Source organism: Dicentrarchus labrax, unplaced genomic scaffold (genome assembly GCF_905237075.1).
Source record: "Dicentrarchus labrax unplaced genomic scaffold, dlabrax2021, whole genome shotgun sequence".
Lineage (NCBI taxonomy): Eukaryota > Metazoa > Chordata > Actinopteri > Moronidae > Dicentrarchus > Dicentrarchus labrax.
Genome location: NW_026136721.1, coordinates 14,559,342 through 14,572,384, shown reverse-complemented (window position 1 = coordinate 14,572,384; position 13,043 = coordinate 14,559,342). Strand labels below are relative to the sequence as shown.

Below are 13,043 nucleotides of genomic sequence, written 5' to 3'. Positions count from 1 at the left end.
TATAAAGATAACAATGACATTGCCAATCACTGTTTTACTTAAGATATCAATATGGCATCAAATGGATATCAGTACGAATGTAGACAGAAACATATGCACAATCACTCTAGCGCGCACGCACGCACGCACACACACACACACGCACGCACACACACACACACACAAACACAAACACTTGGTCACAGTTAACAGGTGCCAAGGACATTGCGGTGGGAGTCAAGTTTTAGCTCGGTACCATATCAAAAACAATACATATTTCACACACTGTTAACACAGAATGCCAAAGTAAGGATTTACAAACTGCACATGCACGCGCACACACACACACACAGACAGACAGACAGACAGACACGCACACAAATCTCAAAGAGACAACTAAGGATGTGATTTTTTTCTACAATTTCCTCCCCTCTGGTGAGAAAACAAATGTGTTAGCCCTAATCCTCCCTTCCTACAGGAATGGTTTCTGTGAAGCCACAAGGAAAGACACTTGCTCTTATTTTTTTTCTTCTTCTCTCTTTTGATCAGGTAGTAAATGTGACAGGAATATGTCTGATAGATGGATAGCTCCGTGAAGCAGCACTCTGGTCAAAAACGAAGGTAGGAAACATAGATGCGGATAGCGAGACTATCTTACAGTTAAGTAGAATTCAGTGACTACAGATGAAGTAATTCATATTGAATCCTATTCCCCGGAAAAAAAAGATATCACCCAGAAAATGAACAGAGATTAGACACCTGCCTGTCTGTCCCTAACTACATGTAGTAGGTCTCAAAAAGTCCAAATAATAGTGCCACCCACAGTCAGTTCCATGTACTGCATGTACAGCATGTGCAAGTGTATGTGTGAGAGTCTGTGTACGTTGGTCTGTCTCTGTCGGTCAAGCTATCGGTTACTCTTAAGTTTAAGAATCCCATTAAAATCTCAACTGTCCCCGTTTTCCCAGCCAAGTAACAGACCTTTAGGTAGCTCTTTTTCCCTGCCTCGTTACTGATTTCCCCTCCCTCTCTTTCCCTTAACTTTCTCTGAGCTGGTCTCTTTCCCAACTTGTCTATCCCTCCTTCTCTCCTCCAAGTCCTTCTCTCTGTCCCTCTCTATCTGTCCCTACCAGTTAGTTTTTCTGTGTCGGGTCCCTGCCTAGTTAATCTAGAGGTGTCCCTCTGTCCCTCCCTCCCACCCGCCCACCCTCCCTCTATGGACAAACACATAGGGCGTGGGGGCCGTCCGTCAGGGGGAGCGGCCAATAGCGTCCCTCTCCCTCCCCCCAGATCTGGGCAGTGCAATACACAGATGGATGAGTTTCCCATTCACCCTCCTCCTGCTGGCTCACCTAGGAGGACGGATAAGGGAGAGTGGGCACAAAGAAGTTAACCTCTGAATAAACATTTACATATCTTAGATTTTGAGTCAAAATAATGAAGTGAAAATAACGAAGGGTGTGGGATTACCTCTTGGGTGATGTAGAGGATCTAAACGCCATAGCAAGCTGCCAGTCTCTCCTTCAGCAGTGGGGGGAACTGCTCTGAGAACTGCTGCCAGTTCTCCTCCCCAACCTGCTCCTTAAAACCGTGCAAGATCTGCAGGAATGGTCAGAAGATGGGGGAGGATTCATTTAAGGCACATCCTCAAGTACATTTCTTAAGCAGTTGAGCCACAGACAACACACATTTACAGCTATTGCCAGGAGTTCAAATTGTTTCTGTTGAAGCAACAGAAGTCCTGCAAGTAAGTGTTTTATTGACTGCAACAAACCTTAATTACCAATTGGTAAGTGGTAATTGACTAATTGCAACTTTGTTATTAAATTTTGACCACTGAAGTACATTATCAACTAACAGGGGTCTTGCATTAATGGACCAGAGTGTCCCCCCCCCAGAACTGGATGAATGCAGCTCAGCCTTCCAAGCATGTAGAAGAAACTATGGTGGCAGCAAAACACACTCACAACAAACATGAAAGGACCTATCTAGAGTGAGTGTTTAGTGCTGCAGTAGAAACATGGCAGTTCAACTTGGCGGCCTCTGTGGAAGAAGACCTGCTCCCTCTGTAGGCAGGGTCATAGCAGCTCATACTAAGCTAACAAAAACTAAAAGATTCCCATTTTCAGGTGATTATACACGGATAAACCATATCTATGAATATTAGATTTGGTTTCTTCCAGTAAAGCCTCTTAAACATTACACACCTTTTTGTGATCATTGATAATTTTGGGACCCTCTTACAAATCGTGTCTGTGTCAAAATCTAGTTTCAAGACATTTATTGTTTTAGTTTTTAAATCATCCAATGATGCATATTCTTTGTTATGCTGACTTTCTCACATTACACATATTAATTTGTCCATTATTAATATAAAAAAATATTGATTAGCTTGTTGCAATTTCATTAAACTACGAATTATTAAAGCTGCAATACATGTAGTACTATTCCAGCAGGAGCACTGGTTGGTTTTTTGGTGTGTGGACTGCCTTGTGCAGATTTCTGTGTGCACCTCACCAGACGGAAACAAAGTACACATACAATGCCTACACAACTGCAACGCCCTGGACTGCAAGTTTGTTTTAAGCCTGAACCGCAAAGTGAATTTTATATGCAACATATTTATTTTACAAATTTACCAACTGTTTAATTGCCAGTCACACCCTGAAAGAACTTTGTGGCCAAAAATATGTTGCTTTAAAATCTTGATTGTGTTAAGAAGAAACCAAACAGGACTAGCTGCTCTGACCAGACCAGACCTCATTACATAGTAGCAAGATGATAGTGATACAGAACACTCACCACCAGGTCACCAGGTTAGTTTGGCCAACAATGGTTAAATGTCCCAACAGAAATATTATGCGAGTATTACAGAAATTCGTCATTAGTGTATGTACACGCATTGGTGGATTTTGCTGTGAATTTGACACTAAATTTGCACGCAGAGCCTTTTGGCCTTTATTTGATAAACTCCAGTGGGGGAGTGTGTTCACTTCATTTCTTTGCACAACAAGAGCAGTGTCTGTGTTGCTGAGCTTCATAGCAGAAAACTGCAGCACTCTCTGCTTCGCCTGAGGTCTCTACAGCTCACAGTGACTCACACGGCAGAGGGAGAGGAGAATGAAGAGTGTGATAATTTAGTGGTGAATATAAATCAGACTCTAGTTGGGACTGGTTGTGTAAACACAAGAACTTGCTCCTCGATAAGACATGGACATTATTTCTACCCCTGATCAACACGCTGAGCCCCTCACCTTGTAGAACATGTCTCTCAAATCGTCTTTAGGATTCACCCAGGAGGCCACAGCATCACAGAAGAAGATGAAGTCCTGAACAAACACAGAGGAAGAGGAGTTTACAGCCAAACACACAGACTGTTAAAGCAATAATGTAATGCCTGCAGTGTACATTGTCTCACCTGCACTACACCTCCTGGGTTCACACCAATCATCATGCAAATCCCACGGAAGGCAGAGTCTTTCTCCTCGTTGTCTCTGATGTTCCGCAGTGACGTACACCTGCAATTATCAACCAATTAGCAGCTGCTAAACTTATTCAGAATCACTTTTATTGGCCAGGTATGTGTACGCATACAAGGAATAGGCCTACATACAACAAGGACAACAAAATCGACATGTTAAACATTAATCTAATATGTACATTACACTCTGCACCATTGCACTATTAATATGACATGACAGTATATACAGTATGCAGAGCGTTTGTGTATGAGTGATGATATTTATGTTTTTATGTAATTAATGTTATATTAAAAAAAGGGTGTACTTAAAGTGTCTAATTCAATATATATTTGATGCTGTCACTGCCAAGAATTTAACTCTCTTAAGCTGTCTATGAGAGAATATACAAAATGAGAACAAGTAAGCTAAAAGCAATTTTAAGAAAGTCAAATAAATGGTAACGGCCAAACTGTCATTATCTTACCATGTGGGAATTATTTTAAGAAAACTCACAGGCTTAAGTGTTCACTACTTGAAGATTCTAATCCCTTCAATAATTTATTTAAAGCATGTCAATACTGCAGCCCCTTGTGTATTGCTGGAATTGTGCTCACACAAAAAAACACTAAGAAGGAAAAAACCAGAACAACAGAAACAAATGTGCATTGCCTGTTAGGGGAAGAAATGCCACAAATGTGTCTTCCTAGTACGGATAAGCTAACATAATTATATGCAGACTGGAAAGGGAGAGAATGTGGTGAGACCAGAAAATGAGAGGGAGAGTGTGTCTGCTGAATGTGTGATAGACGCAGATGTTGTTTAATTACACCACATAGGTTTCATACATTGCATGGGGAATGAAAGACACAGAAAAGGTCGCTCACCAAGGTCGGATAAACTGCGGCAGCATGGCAGCGACCTCCTGAGGGCACACATAGCCCAGTCGGCCGATGGTGATTGCTGGAAAAGGAGTCAGGACTGCTGTTAGATCAGACTGTGTGCAGTATCATGATGCTAACTGCACTAACCTCTCCCATGAGAACCACTAAATACCCTTTTGAGCGTAATCTGCTCTAATTTTCAACTGTGAGTACAAACACACAACTATTAAATCTGTCTACTTCCCTTTGAAAAACAGGTATGAAAAATATCTGTGTATTCACATACCGGTGTTCTCCAGCAGGGTCTTGGGGGTGTTGGGTCGATTAATAATCTCAACCAGCTGGTTCAGAACCATAGCGATGTACGGCTGCATCTCCACGCCTGATGGGTGGTAAATTAAAGTAAGATACATCTCATACTTGACAGCACAAGAACTTGACGGCATCACATGTAAGTAGATTTGCTGCAACTCACCCATCTGCATACAGATCTCTCCTATGGCCCAGGTCGCATTGTTGCACACGGAGATGAACTCTGGGTTCAGATTTGTCCCGAGGATTGGCATGAATTCAGCTGTATGTGACACACACACACACACACACACAAAAAATGTCCTCCTTACATTAAACAAACGCAAAAAAAGAGGATGATGGGGACAATATATATGTACTGTATGTGTATGTGATGGCTATGAGATAATTACCAATACACGGTTTGACATGAGGAAAGCAGGCCTTGGTCAAGTCACCCAGTAGAGCAAATGAACTCTGTCTTACTTCAGGCATCGTATCCTGGGACAAAAGAGACAGAGAGACAAAGAAAAATGTGAACACACACCGTCGACAGACCTAAAGAGTTGTCCTGTGGCACAACTAACTACTCACTTCCTGTTGCATTACAGTCTTGCAAAAAAAAAATGTCAGCTCACTAAAAGCAGCAAGTTTTGCAAACAGACTTTTTAGAGATGGCAGGCAGTAAAAGCTGTGACAAATGCAGTGAACTTCCTGTGGCTGCTTCACAATAAAAGCCATGAGAAGCTGAGAAGCAGTACTACTAGGAATGCACTGTCAGTCACATATACAGTACAGTACAATCTGATACCACTGTAACTGCACAGCGAGGCTTCCATCATTGAGATAACATTACAAACAGTAACAGTGGAGTACATGTGTGCATTGTTTTAAGTGAAGTGTGCAGGTAACTTGAATCCAGCCCAGAATGGCGGACTCCCCCACTAACAATGAAAGCTTCCATGTAGAGAGCTAATAACAGAATGTAAATACATTGACACACACAGGCTCTCCTCACCTGCATGCACTGGAAAAGCAGAGTCATGATGTTACTGCGGGCCACAAGCGTGTCCACATGGCCCCCCAGTCCCTCTGCCAAGCCGCTTAAAAGATCCAGAGCCACAATCATGAAGTCCTTGTCAGGTGCTTCATACTGGTCTGGCTGCTGACTGTACATCTGACACACAAAAGAAAAGGTGGAGATACATCAGATTTGGGACGTGGGACTTGGGAAGTGTAATTTATGTAAAGCATCAAAAATATACATTTCCTCTGTTAAAATCCATGTGAGTGTGTGTATGTGTGTGTGTATTGCTCACCATGGCCTGAGCCAGTGTCTTCTGGACCAGGGTGACGCAGCGCTGGTAGACGGGCTCGCAGTAGGGGAGGAAGCCACTCTGCAGCGCTGTGGCAACAGACGACAGACACTCGAGCAGAGGGAAGAGATCTTTGTCTTCATCCTTCAGCTCGTTCCACTTGGCTATCAGCGGAGGCATCAGCTTCTGTATGTACTCCTAAAAACACAAGAGTGTGATTTTGGCCTATTATTTGATCCTTTACTAAAAAAAAATATAACATGTTAAAAAACAAGGCTGTGTAAATTTGTGCATTTCGTGCTCACAGGCTGGTTTAGATGGTGGCCCACAGAGTCCGCCAGTGTTCCTATAGCATCATAGAGGATGAGCAGGTTCTTGTGCTGGTACTTCCCAAAAGCAAAAACCAGCGTGTCCAGGATGAAGCTAAGGTAAGGCACCAGCTCTGTACACGCCTCCTCCTCCAGGGTGGCAAATGCACTGTAGGAAAGACATGATGGGTTAGAGGGATGTATAGGCAGAAAGTGAGAAAACACAGGAGAGACAAAAATATGGAAAAACTAAGAATTATACCTGCATGCTGCTTCCTGTACCCTCTTATTGCCATCCAGGATGCGTTTGAGCAGCTCAGTCATAAGGGGTTTGAGGTGAGCGTCAGGGGGCTGGCTGACCACCCAGTGGGCGTAGCGGCTCAGGGTCCAGCAGGCAATGGAGCGGACCAGGGCTTTCTTGTCGCACAAACACTGGATGAGGTGGGGGATGAGCTCAGGCAAGTAAGGAACCATGCCTTGCATACAGCCTGGAAGCACAAAAAGGTTTCATACATTTTAATATATTTTTTCACTTTTGTTGCCAACAGAAATACGAGAAGATCGATACTATTCTCACATGTGCACATGAAATATATAATGCTACTTCCTGCAGCCGGTTAGCTTAGCTTAGCATAAAGAGTGGAAGAGTGCTCTCTCGTCACTGTTGTGAAGTTCTGTTCTTTATCTCAGGCAATAGAAATATCAAAACATACTCAAGGATTACAGGTCACCATATTGACCCTTGAAATAATTCCTTTATATTGTATTTCAATAGCAAGTCTGTGCTGAGTCTCACCTTCAGCAATAGCCCCCAGCACTAGGATGCCAGACTCCTTAATGACCCAGTCAGGATGAAAAAGAAGGCCTTTGAGCAGGGGCAGGAGATGGGGAAGTAACTCCTCGCGAAACACATTGGCAAGAACGTCCAACGCCGCAGCTGAACACTTCCCTGTAGGGGACGACCATCATCATTAGATGACTTGCAATAAAATTATTAAGTGATTAAAAAAAATTCTATACCAAGCTTTAAACATTGCTCAAAATGTTGATAAAAGACTATAAATTATCTTTCATCTGTAACTCACGTAGGTTCCAGTCAGACAGTGTATCATCATCGTCGTCCTCATCTTCATCGATGTCCTCTCCTTCCTCGCCCTCCCCTCCTTCGTGCTGCAGAGTGACGGTGCGGGACTTGTGGAAGCGAGGCTTGATGTCTTGCTCACTGTCTGGAACCGCCTCATCCTCTTCAACATCGCCCTGGACGAAAACAGAGAGAAAGATGAATGCAGAACGGACCCGAAAGGAAGAGACGAGTAGAGCATCTGATTTATCCAGGGCTGGCTCACCTTCAGAAGAATGATGTCAATCTCAGAGTATTTCATCCCATTCACCAGGATAGGAATCAGTCTGAAAAAAGGGACAACCATGTTAATTCTCATATGAAATTAATTCAACACTTGATTTTCAGCTCCTACAACCCGTTGGCATGTGAACACTTACTGGACCAAGTGGCCAGACAGAGCCTCTTTACAGATGGGCTGTTCAGCCAGAGTGAGCCAGAACTCACAGGCCTCCAGAGCCACGTTCTCGTCTGGGTCCTGGGTCCGCTGCAGCATGTACTGGTGACAGATAACAAGAGGTGATGTTGATGATAAGGCAAAGGAGGAAGGAAAAGCCACACACTTCCTGTTTAAAGTGGGGTGTGTCCCACCCTTTACCTGAATGATGCTGTGCATGTGTGGGATGAGGCGGTCAATGCGGACTTCAAGTAGCATGACCAGAGCCCTGCACACGTTCTTCCGCACTTCACTGTCCTCGTCTCCAGCTAGTGCAAACAGACTCTAGATAGGAAAGAGACAAGGAGAGACAGGGGATGTGTGGGAGAGAGAGGGGGGAAGAATGTGCAAGGTCAGCAAATGTGTGGATGCCAAAATATCGCACAAACACAGCATAGATAAAGCTGGATAACGTTAAAGAACAATGGAAGTCATCCGTAACAGGGATCTGTGTTTGAAAGTGAAAACACATACATTTTACAGAAAGATAGGTTGCTACATACTGCATCTGTGAAAGGGGCTAAAGGTGAATCTTATGAGTAAAACCAAATCAGAATCCTGTGGTACTAACCTCAATGAAGGTATCAATGTTATCCATTAGAGCTTGAGCTCGACCAATGATGAACTGGTTCACACACGCTATAGCATGGGACCTGAGATAGACACAAACAATAGGGATCTATAATGATGATTTTAAAAAAGGGAGAGTCACAGTGGAAAGGCTGAGGAGGGAAAGAAAAGAGCCAGCAGAGACAGAGTCACAAAGAAAAACCCTGGTGTTTCACCGACCTGATCTTGGGGCTGCAGTGCTTGAAAAACTGTAGGAATTTGGGGATCATGATGTTGAGAGGTCTGTTCAGAGCATCGCTGTCCAACAACTCTGATGAATCCTCGCAGATCTTCTGCAAAGCTCCAAAAGAACCCTGAAAGGCAGAACAAATCATCAAGAAATAATGTTAAAAGGCAAAAGAAACAGAAATAAATCGGATTATCACATTAACATTACAAAGCTATTAGTGTGTGCAGACATGTGAGTCTGACCTCGCAGGTGTTATAGTCCTCCGAGTTGAGCAGATTACAGAGCTGAGGCAACAGTTCTGGCCAGGTCTGCAGCTCTCCTTTAGAGGCTATGGTCGTAATCAGGATACCTTTATAACAGATAATAAAAAGTTAACACAGGCCTTAAAATGCAGGAGAAACAACTCAATAACCCACCATGGCATTCAATCATTTAAAAACAAAATACAGTGCTCACTCCCACACAGCCACATTACCTGCAGAAATTCAGCCACCTACATACAGTAGTCTGACGAGCTGTGACTCACACTGACTAGGAAACACAGCCAACACTAGCTTTCTCTTTCTCACTCAAATACCCACCGATCGTAGCTCTGATAAGCGGCGAAGGGTCTCCGATGTTGTTGAGGCATTCTCGTTTGATGAAGTCAGCCACATTGGGAGGGAAGTTCTGGTAGTGAGCCTTAACATTATTCTTCAGTATCAAGCCGCTCAGAGAGCGAGTGGGCTCGTCTTGAGAAGGAAGGCAGCACAAAGGCAGAGTATAAATACATTTTAAAAACGGGAAAGAAGTTCGATACATAAATATTTACACGGGAGAAGCGAGGTTAGGAAGGTTATTCAGTAAAATGACACTCCTGCTCCATTATTAGTATCTGTATTTTTGACACACGCGCACACACATACCTTCAGATTTGAGGCTTGTGAGGACAAAGATGAGATAGTTGTTGAAATCTGGAAACTGGTTAAGTTGCTCCAGTTTCTGCAGGCTCTGTTAAGGATTTGAACCATCCACACGCACATAGCAACAGCTCACACACCCTCCAATACCTTGTGTTCTAGTCTGACATTTGAGCAGTGTGGATAAATATACTATCAATCGCACTTGATGCAAGCTGCGCATGACAACGCACCCAGTCAGGCTTCATTGTCATCCACTCTGGGAGACAAAAAATCTCACACCATTTTCTCTCACGCTCACTATCACTCAAACACACACACACACACACACACACACACACACACACAGAGAGAGAGAGATCAAAGGATACTTCTTGCACAGCTCTCTGTGTTGCTGTATCTGGGGACTGGGAGTCTTTGAGTAGCTGAAGCACTTGCTGCAGACCCTGCTCATCTGGCTGCCACTCCATCCTACAGGAAAACAAAAACACACATTACTTGTTTACGAAGCATGCGCTACACATCCAGCCCCACCTGTGACCCCCCCCCGACTCGTTACCACTCAAATCACGTACAAGTAACGTAAGCTACGCAGTACCGCTAACAAGCGTTAGCTGCCGTTACCAATAACAACAACTTGTCAAATATTCGCATTAATTTCAGACAGAAAGCTACGGTTACATTCACTGTAAATATATCTGTCCACAATGTAGCAAAACACTGTCGGTAAAGCTTTAACGTTTATGAACATTTACCGTCCCTGGCTACATGAAACCCAAAAGTACCGCTACGCAGTCGTATTTAGTGAGTTACAGTGGCATTGACCATCAGTCGCGACCCAACCAGCCCTTTTCTCCACATTAGGCCCAGACGGAACAGGCGCAAACGTCTGGCTCATTCAGATAGCAGGCTAGCTTATCGTCGCTGTTCACACAGAAAACATCTGCTAAACGCTGTCTTACGTTAGCTATTAGGACGCTGCGGTGCGCTGTCAAAGCACTGTTTGTAATCAAAGCAACAAAGACGGCGCAAACGGAGCGCATTGATAGTCCTAACAGAGCAGTCGCATATCAACCCCAGCAGCTACCAGTAGCATGGCTACCTAGCATCATCTTGAAAGTACCGCGAAAGGTTTTACCTGGTCGCTCCGATGCGGTAGATCTATATTTCTACAGACAAAAGTGCAGCCACGATATAACTACTAACATTAAATAAAATGTGACTGCGATCTATGTAGCCGAAATACAAACTTCTGGTATCAGTGGATATGTGCAGTTGCTGTGCTAGCTGGTATGTGACAGAGATTGCATGCCTTGCAATCAAGCCGGGTGATCCGTGTGATCATATTCGGCTTCCGTACTGGCCGGACCGTCGGTAAGGTAACCGAGTAGACAGCAGAAACTACTGAGCTTATCGTTTGTTGGATATCCGGTAAACAGTTGTTTATTAGTGTTTAATGTTTTCTTAAATTAGTTTAATTGTTCATCACATTCTTCTAACGTTAATTCTCGTTTTGTGTTGTGTCTCATTTCTGACCACCAGATGGTGTCAGCTTCAAATTCCTGCAGCTTTCCACTGCTGTATGTTTGATCTGTGGGAACTGATACAGGGCGTGGACACAATATCATCAACACCACTGCAAGATAACAACAATAACTACCATTGTGAACCTTGTTATGTCGAGTTTGTATGATAATGTGTGTCAACATCACTGTGATGATTCATCTCTGATAGGAGGATGAGCAAACTCCCATGGATACACTGAAATAAACAATAAAGGTCTAAACTTATAGGCTTCACAGAGGCAGTGTGCTGCAGGTCTGTCGTACTGGATTTTAGGGGTTTGGTAAATATGTTCATATAAAGGGATTAACCCCTGTAGAATCACAGAAAGTCACTATACTTGACTGAATATCACACCACACCATTATGTGTGGTCACACTTCCTTTCATTTCGAAATGCTTGTCAAAACTATTTCTGAAACAAGGCTTTGGAAAAAAGTGGAAGTATTCTAACATCATTTTAGTATCATTTCTGTAAGAGGAACAGAGACTTTCATACCAAGTACACACAGCTTTATTAAACATATATCAATCAGCAACAATCCCAGTAGACACATTTTGAGTACACAGTCACATTCCTGTATCAATAGTCAACACATGGATGGTGAGTTGGATGGGATGTGGACTTTTAAAAGTTTTAAATGTGAAGAAATTAAGGAATCACATAGGAAAAGAGTAGAGCTCTGCATTAGTGACAGGACAAGACAAATATTTAAGGAGAGAGGAGGTTCAGCACAGGGAGCTGATTTCACTCTTGCTACAGCCCCACTTGCAGCAGGCATTGGACAGTCCAACCACCACATCCCGTCCTTTCCTATCTGCACTCCGTAAAGCCTCCAGCACCTCATTTGAGATTGGGGAGCGAGCTGAGCGGCTGAATCCTGCAGCCACAGATGCCACATCCGATGTTTGATCTCTCCATGCTTGGGGCTGTGCAGGATCCTGCTCACTGGTGAGTTGAGGGATGGGATTTGTGTTCCATGGGTCAAAGGCCTCTTCTCCAATAAGAGCTGATAAAAAAAAAGCAAGGGTAAATCCCTTAATATTTCAATTTGACTCTAGGAAAACATATCATAAAAAATAAACTTGTATCCATAGTCTCACAAACACACACACACACACACACACACACACACTCTTACCTGAGTCTCCTATGCTTCTCCTCCAGCGAGAACCACCACAGGTAAAGATGACAGCTCGTATGAACTCTCTTCCACACAGTTTCACCCCATAGAAAGAGGGATGGCCGTCATTGGATCGCACCCTTTCTACCAATGCCACCAACAAGCCCAGGGTCAAGAGTGATGCCTTCCACATGGTGAGAGTGAAAAGATGTCGTAAGGTGTCTCAAATGCTGGAAATTTGCTTGAGGTTGTCTGAGTGGTTTGTGTTTCTTTCTGGACAGTCCCTACTTTATATAGGCCTCAGCATCTCAGAGAAGGACCTCAATTCACCTCCACTCTTCGTCATGCCCAGAGATAAGACCGGAGACCTTTAAGGGCAACAATGAACATGGAGAACAAGAAACGTTGTGATTAAGTAGCAAATGATGCCAGAGAAGATGTCAACAGGGTTCTTGGCTATCTAATCACCACCTGTGACCTTTTGTTGGCCTTTCTGTCCCTTACATCAGTTGGGTTGCGCTGTGTGTCACCAGCACAATCTCCGTCTCGCTGTCTGCTCTGCCTTGCATTGGATGGAGATCACTATCCCTTCACCCCAAGGATAACTAGGGTGCTATATGTTGGTGTTCACTACAACTGATGCACACACACACACACACACACACTAGATAAAGATTTCAGAGGCCAACTGGTGATACTGCAGTGACTCAAATCAACTGTGAACTTCTGAATGTTGTACAATATTAATTATTTATAAGAGCTTATAGAGGGGGCCGAGCAGATAAGCAGCGGCAGAAACATTTTATGTGAAATTAATGACCTGACATTCCATATTTTTCCATCTATCTGCTTGACATTTTGAGCAA

General features: G+C 43.5%; 2 protein-coding genes and 1 long non-coding RNA gene across 6 annotated transcripts; 1 reads left to right on the top strand and 2 right to left on the bottom strand.

Annotated features, from left to right (window-relative positions):
* Window positions 1–1,184: 1,184 nt before the first annotated feature.
* LOC127354857 (transportin-2) lies at window positions 1,185–10,778 on the bottom strand. 4 transcript variants are annotated; one of them, XM_051385128.1, is made up of 24 exons: window positions 10,629–10,778; window positions 9,862–9,961; window positions 9,497–9,572; window positions 9,173–9,322; window positions 8,834–8,940; window positions 8,582–8,715; window positions 8,364–8,445; window positions 7,955–8,077; window positions 7,737–7,855; window positions 7,583–7,643; window positions 7,322–7,493; window positions 7,033–7,185; window positions 6,499–6,724; window positions 6,234–6,405; window positions 5,932–6,126; window positions 5,631–5,789; window positions 5,026–5,113; window positions 4,797–4,895; window positions 4,608–4,703; window positions 4,325–4,400; window positions 3,398–3,497; window positions 3,234–3,308; window positions 1,450–1,578; window positions 1,185–1,331 (listed from the first exon to the last, which is right to left on the bottom strand). In XM_051385128.1, exons 2-23 carry the CDS (start codon window positions 9,958–9,960, stop codon window positions 1,471–1,473), a joined length of 2,670 nt encoding a protein of 889 aa, XP_051241088.1. In that variant the 5' UTR covers window position 9,961; window positions 10,629–10,778; the 3' UTR covers window positions 1,185–1,331; window positions 1,450–1,470. The 4 variants fall into 4 exon arrangements, with proteins under 4 accessions (XP_051241088.1, XP_051241087.1, XP_051241084.1 ...); XM_051385127.1 differs by having other exon boundaries at window positions 5,026–5,120; window positions 5,632–5,789; XM_051385124.1 differs by having other exon boundaries at window positions 4,608–4,895.
* On the top strand, window positions 10,778–11,293 carry LOC127354870 (uncharacterized). Its single transcript, XR_007881635.1, has 2 exons — window positions 10,778–10,921; window positions 11,033–11,293. It is a non-coding gene; the product is annotated as an uncharacterized LOC127354870 (long non-coding RNA).
* A 372-nt stretch (window positions 11,294–11,665) lies between these two features.
* rln3b (relaxin 3b) lies at window positions 11,666–12,421 on the bottom strand. The gene is made up of 2 exons (XM_051385153.1): window positions 12,196–12,421; window positions 11,666–12,063 (listed from the first exon to the last, which is right to left on the bottom strand). Exons 1-2 carry the CDS (start codon window positions 12,368–12,370, stop codon window positions 11,783–11,785), a joined length of 456 nt encoding a protein of 151 aa, XP_051241113.1. The 5' UTR covers window positions 12,371–12,421; the 3' UTR covers window positions 11,666–11,782.
* Window positions 12,422–13,043: the final 622 nt, after the last annotated feature.

Coding starts and splice junctions, on each gene's coding strand:
- LOC127354857 (XM_051385124.1), bottom strand. CDS start 9,960: ATGGAGTGGCAGCCAGATGAGCAGGGTCTGCAGCAAGTGCTTCAGCTA. Junction 6,725..7,032: donor GCTGGGGGCTATTGCTGAAG/GTGAGACTCAGC, acceptor TTGTGCTTCCAG/GCTGTATGCAAGGCATGGTT. Junction 4,896..5,025: donor TCATGTCAAACCGTGTATTG/GTAATTATCTCA, acceptor TGTCACATACAG/CTGAATTCATGCCAATCCTC.
- rln3b (XM_051385153.1), bottom strand. CDS start 12,370: ATGTGGAAGGCATCACTCTTGACCCTGGGCTTGTTGGTGGCATTGGTA. Junction 12,064..12,195: donor GAGAAGCATAGGAGACTCAG/GTAAGAGTGTGT, acceptor TTTTTTTATCAG/CTCTTATTGGAGAAGAGGCC.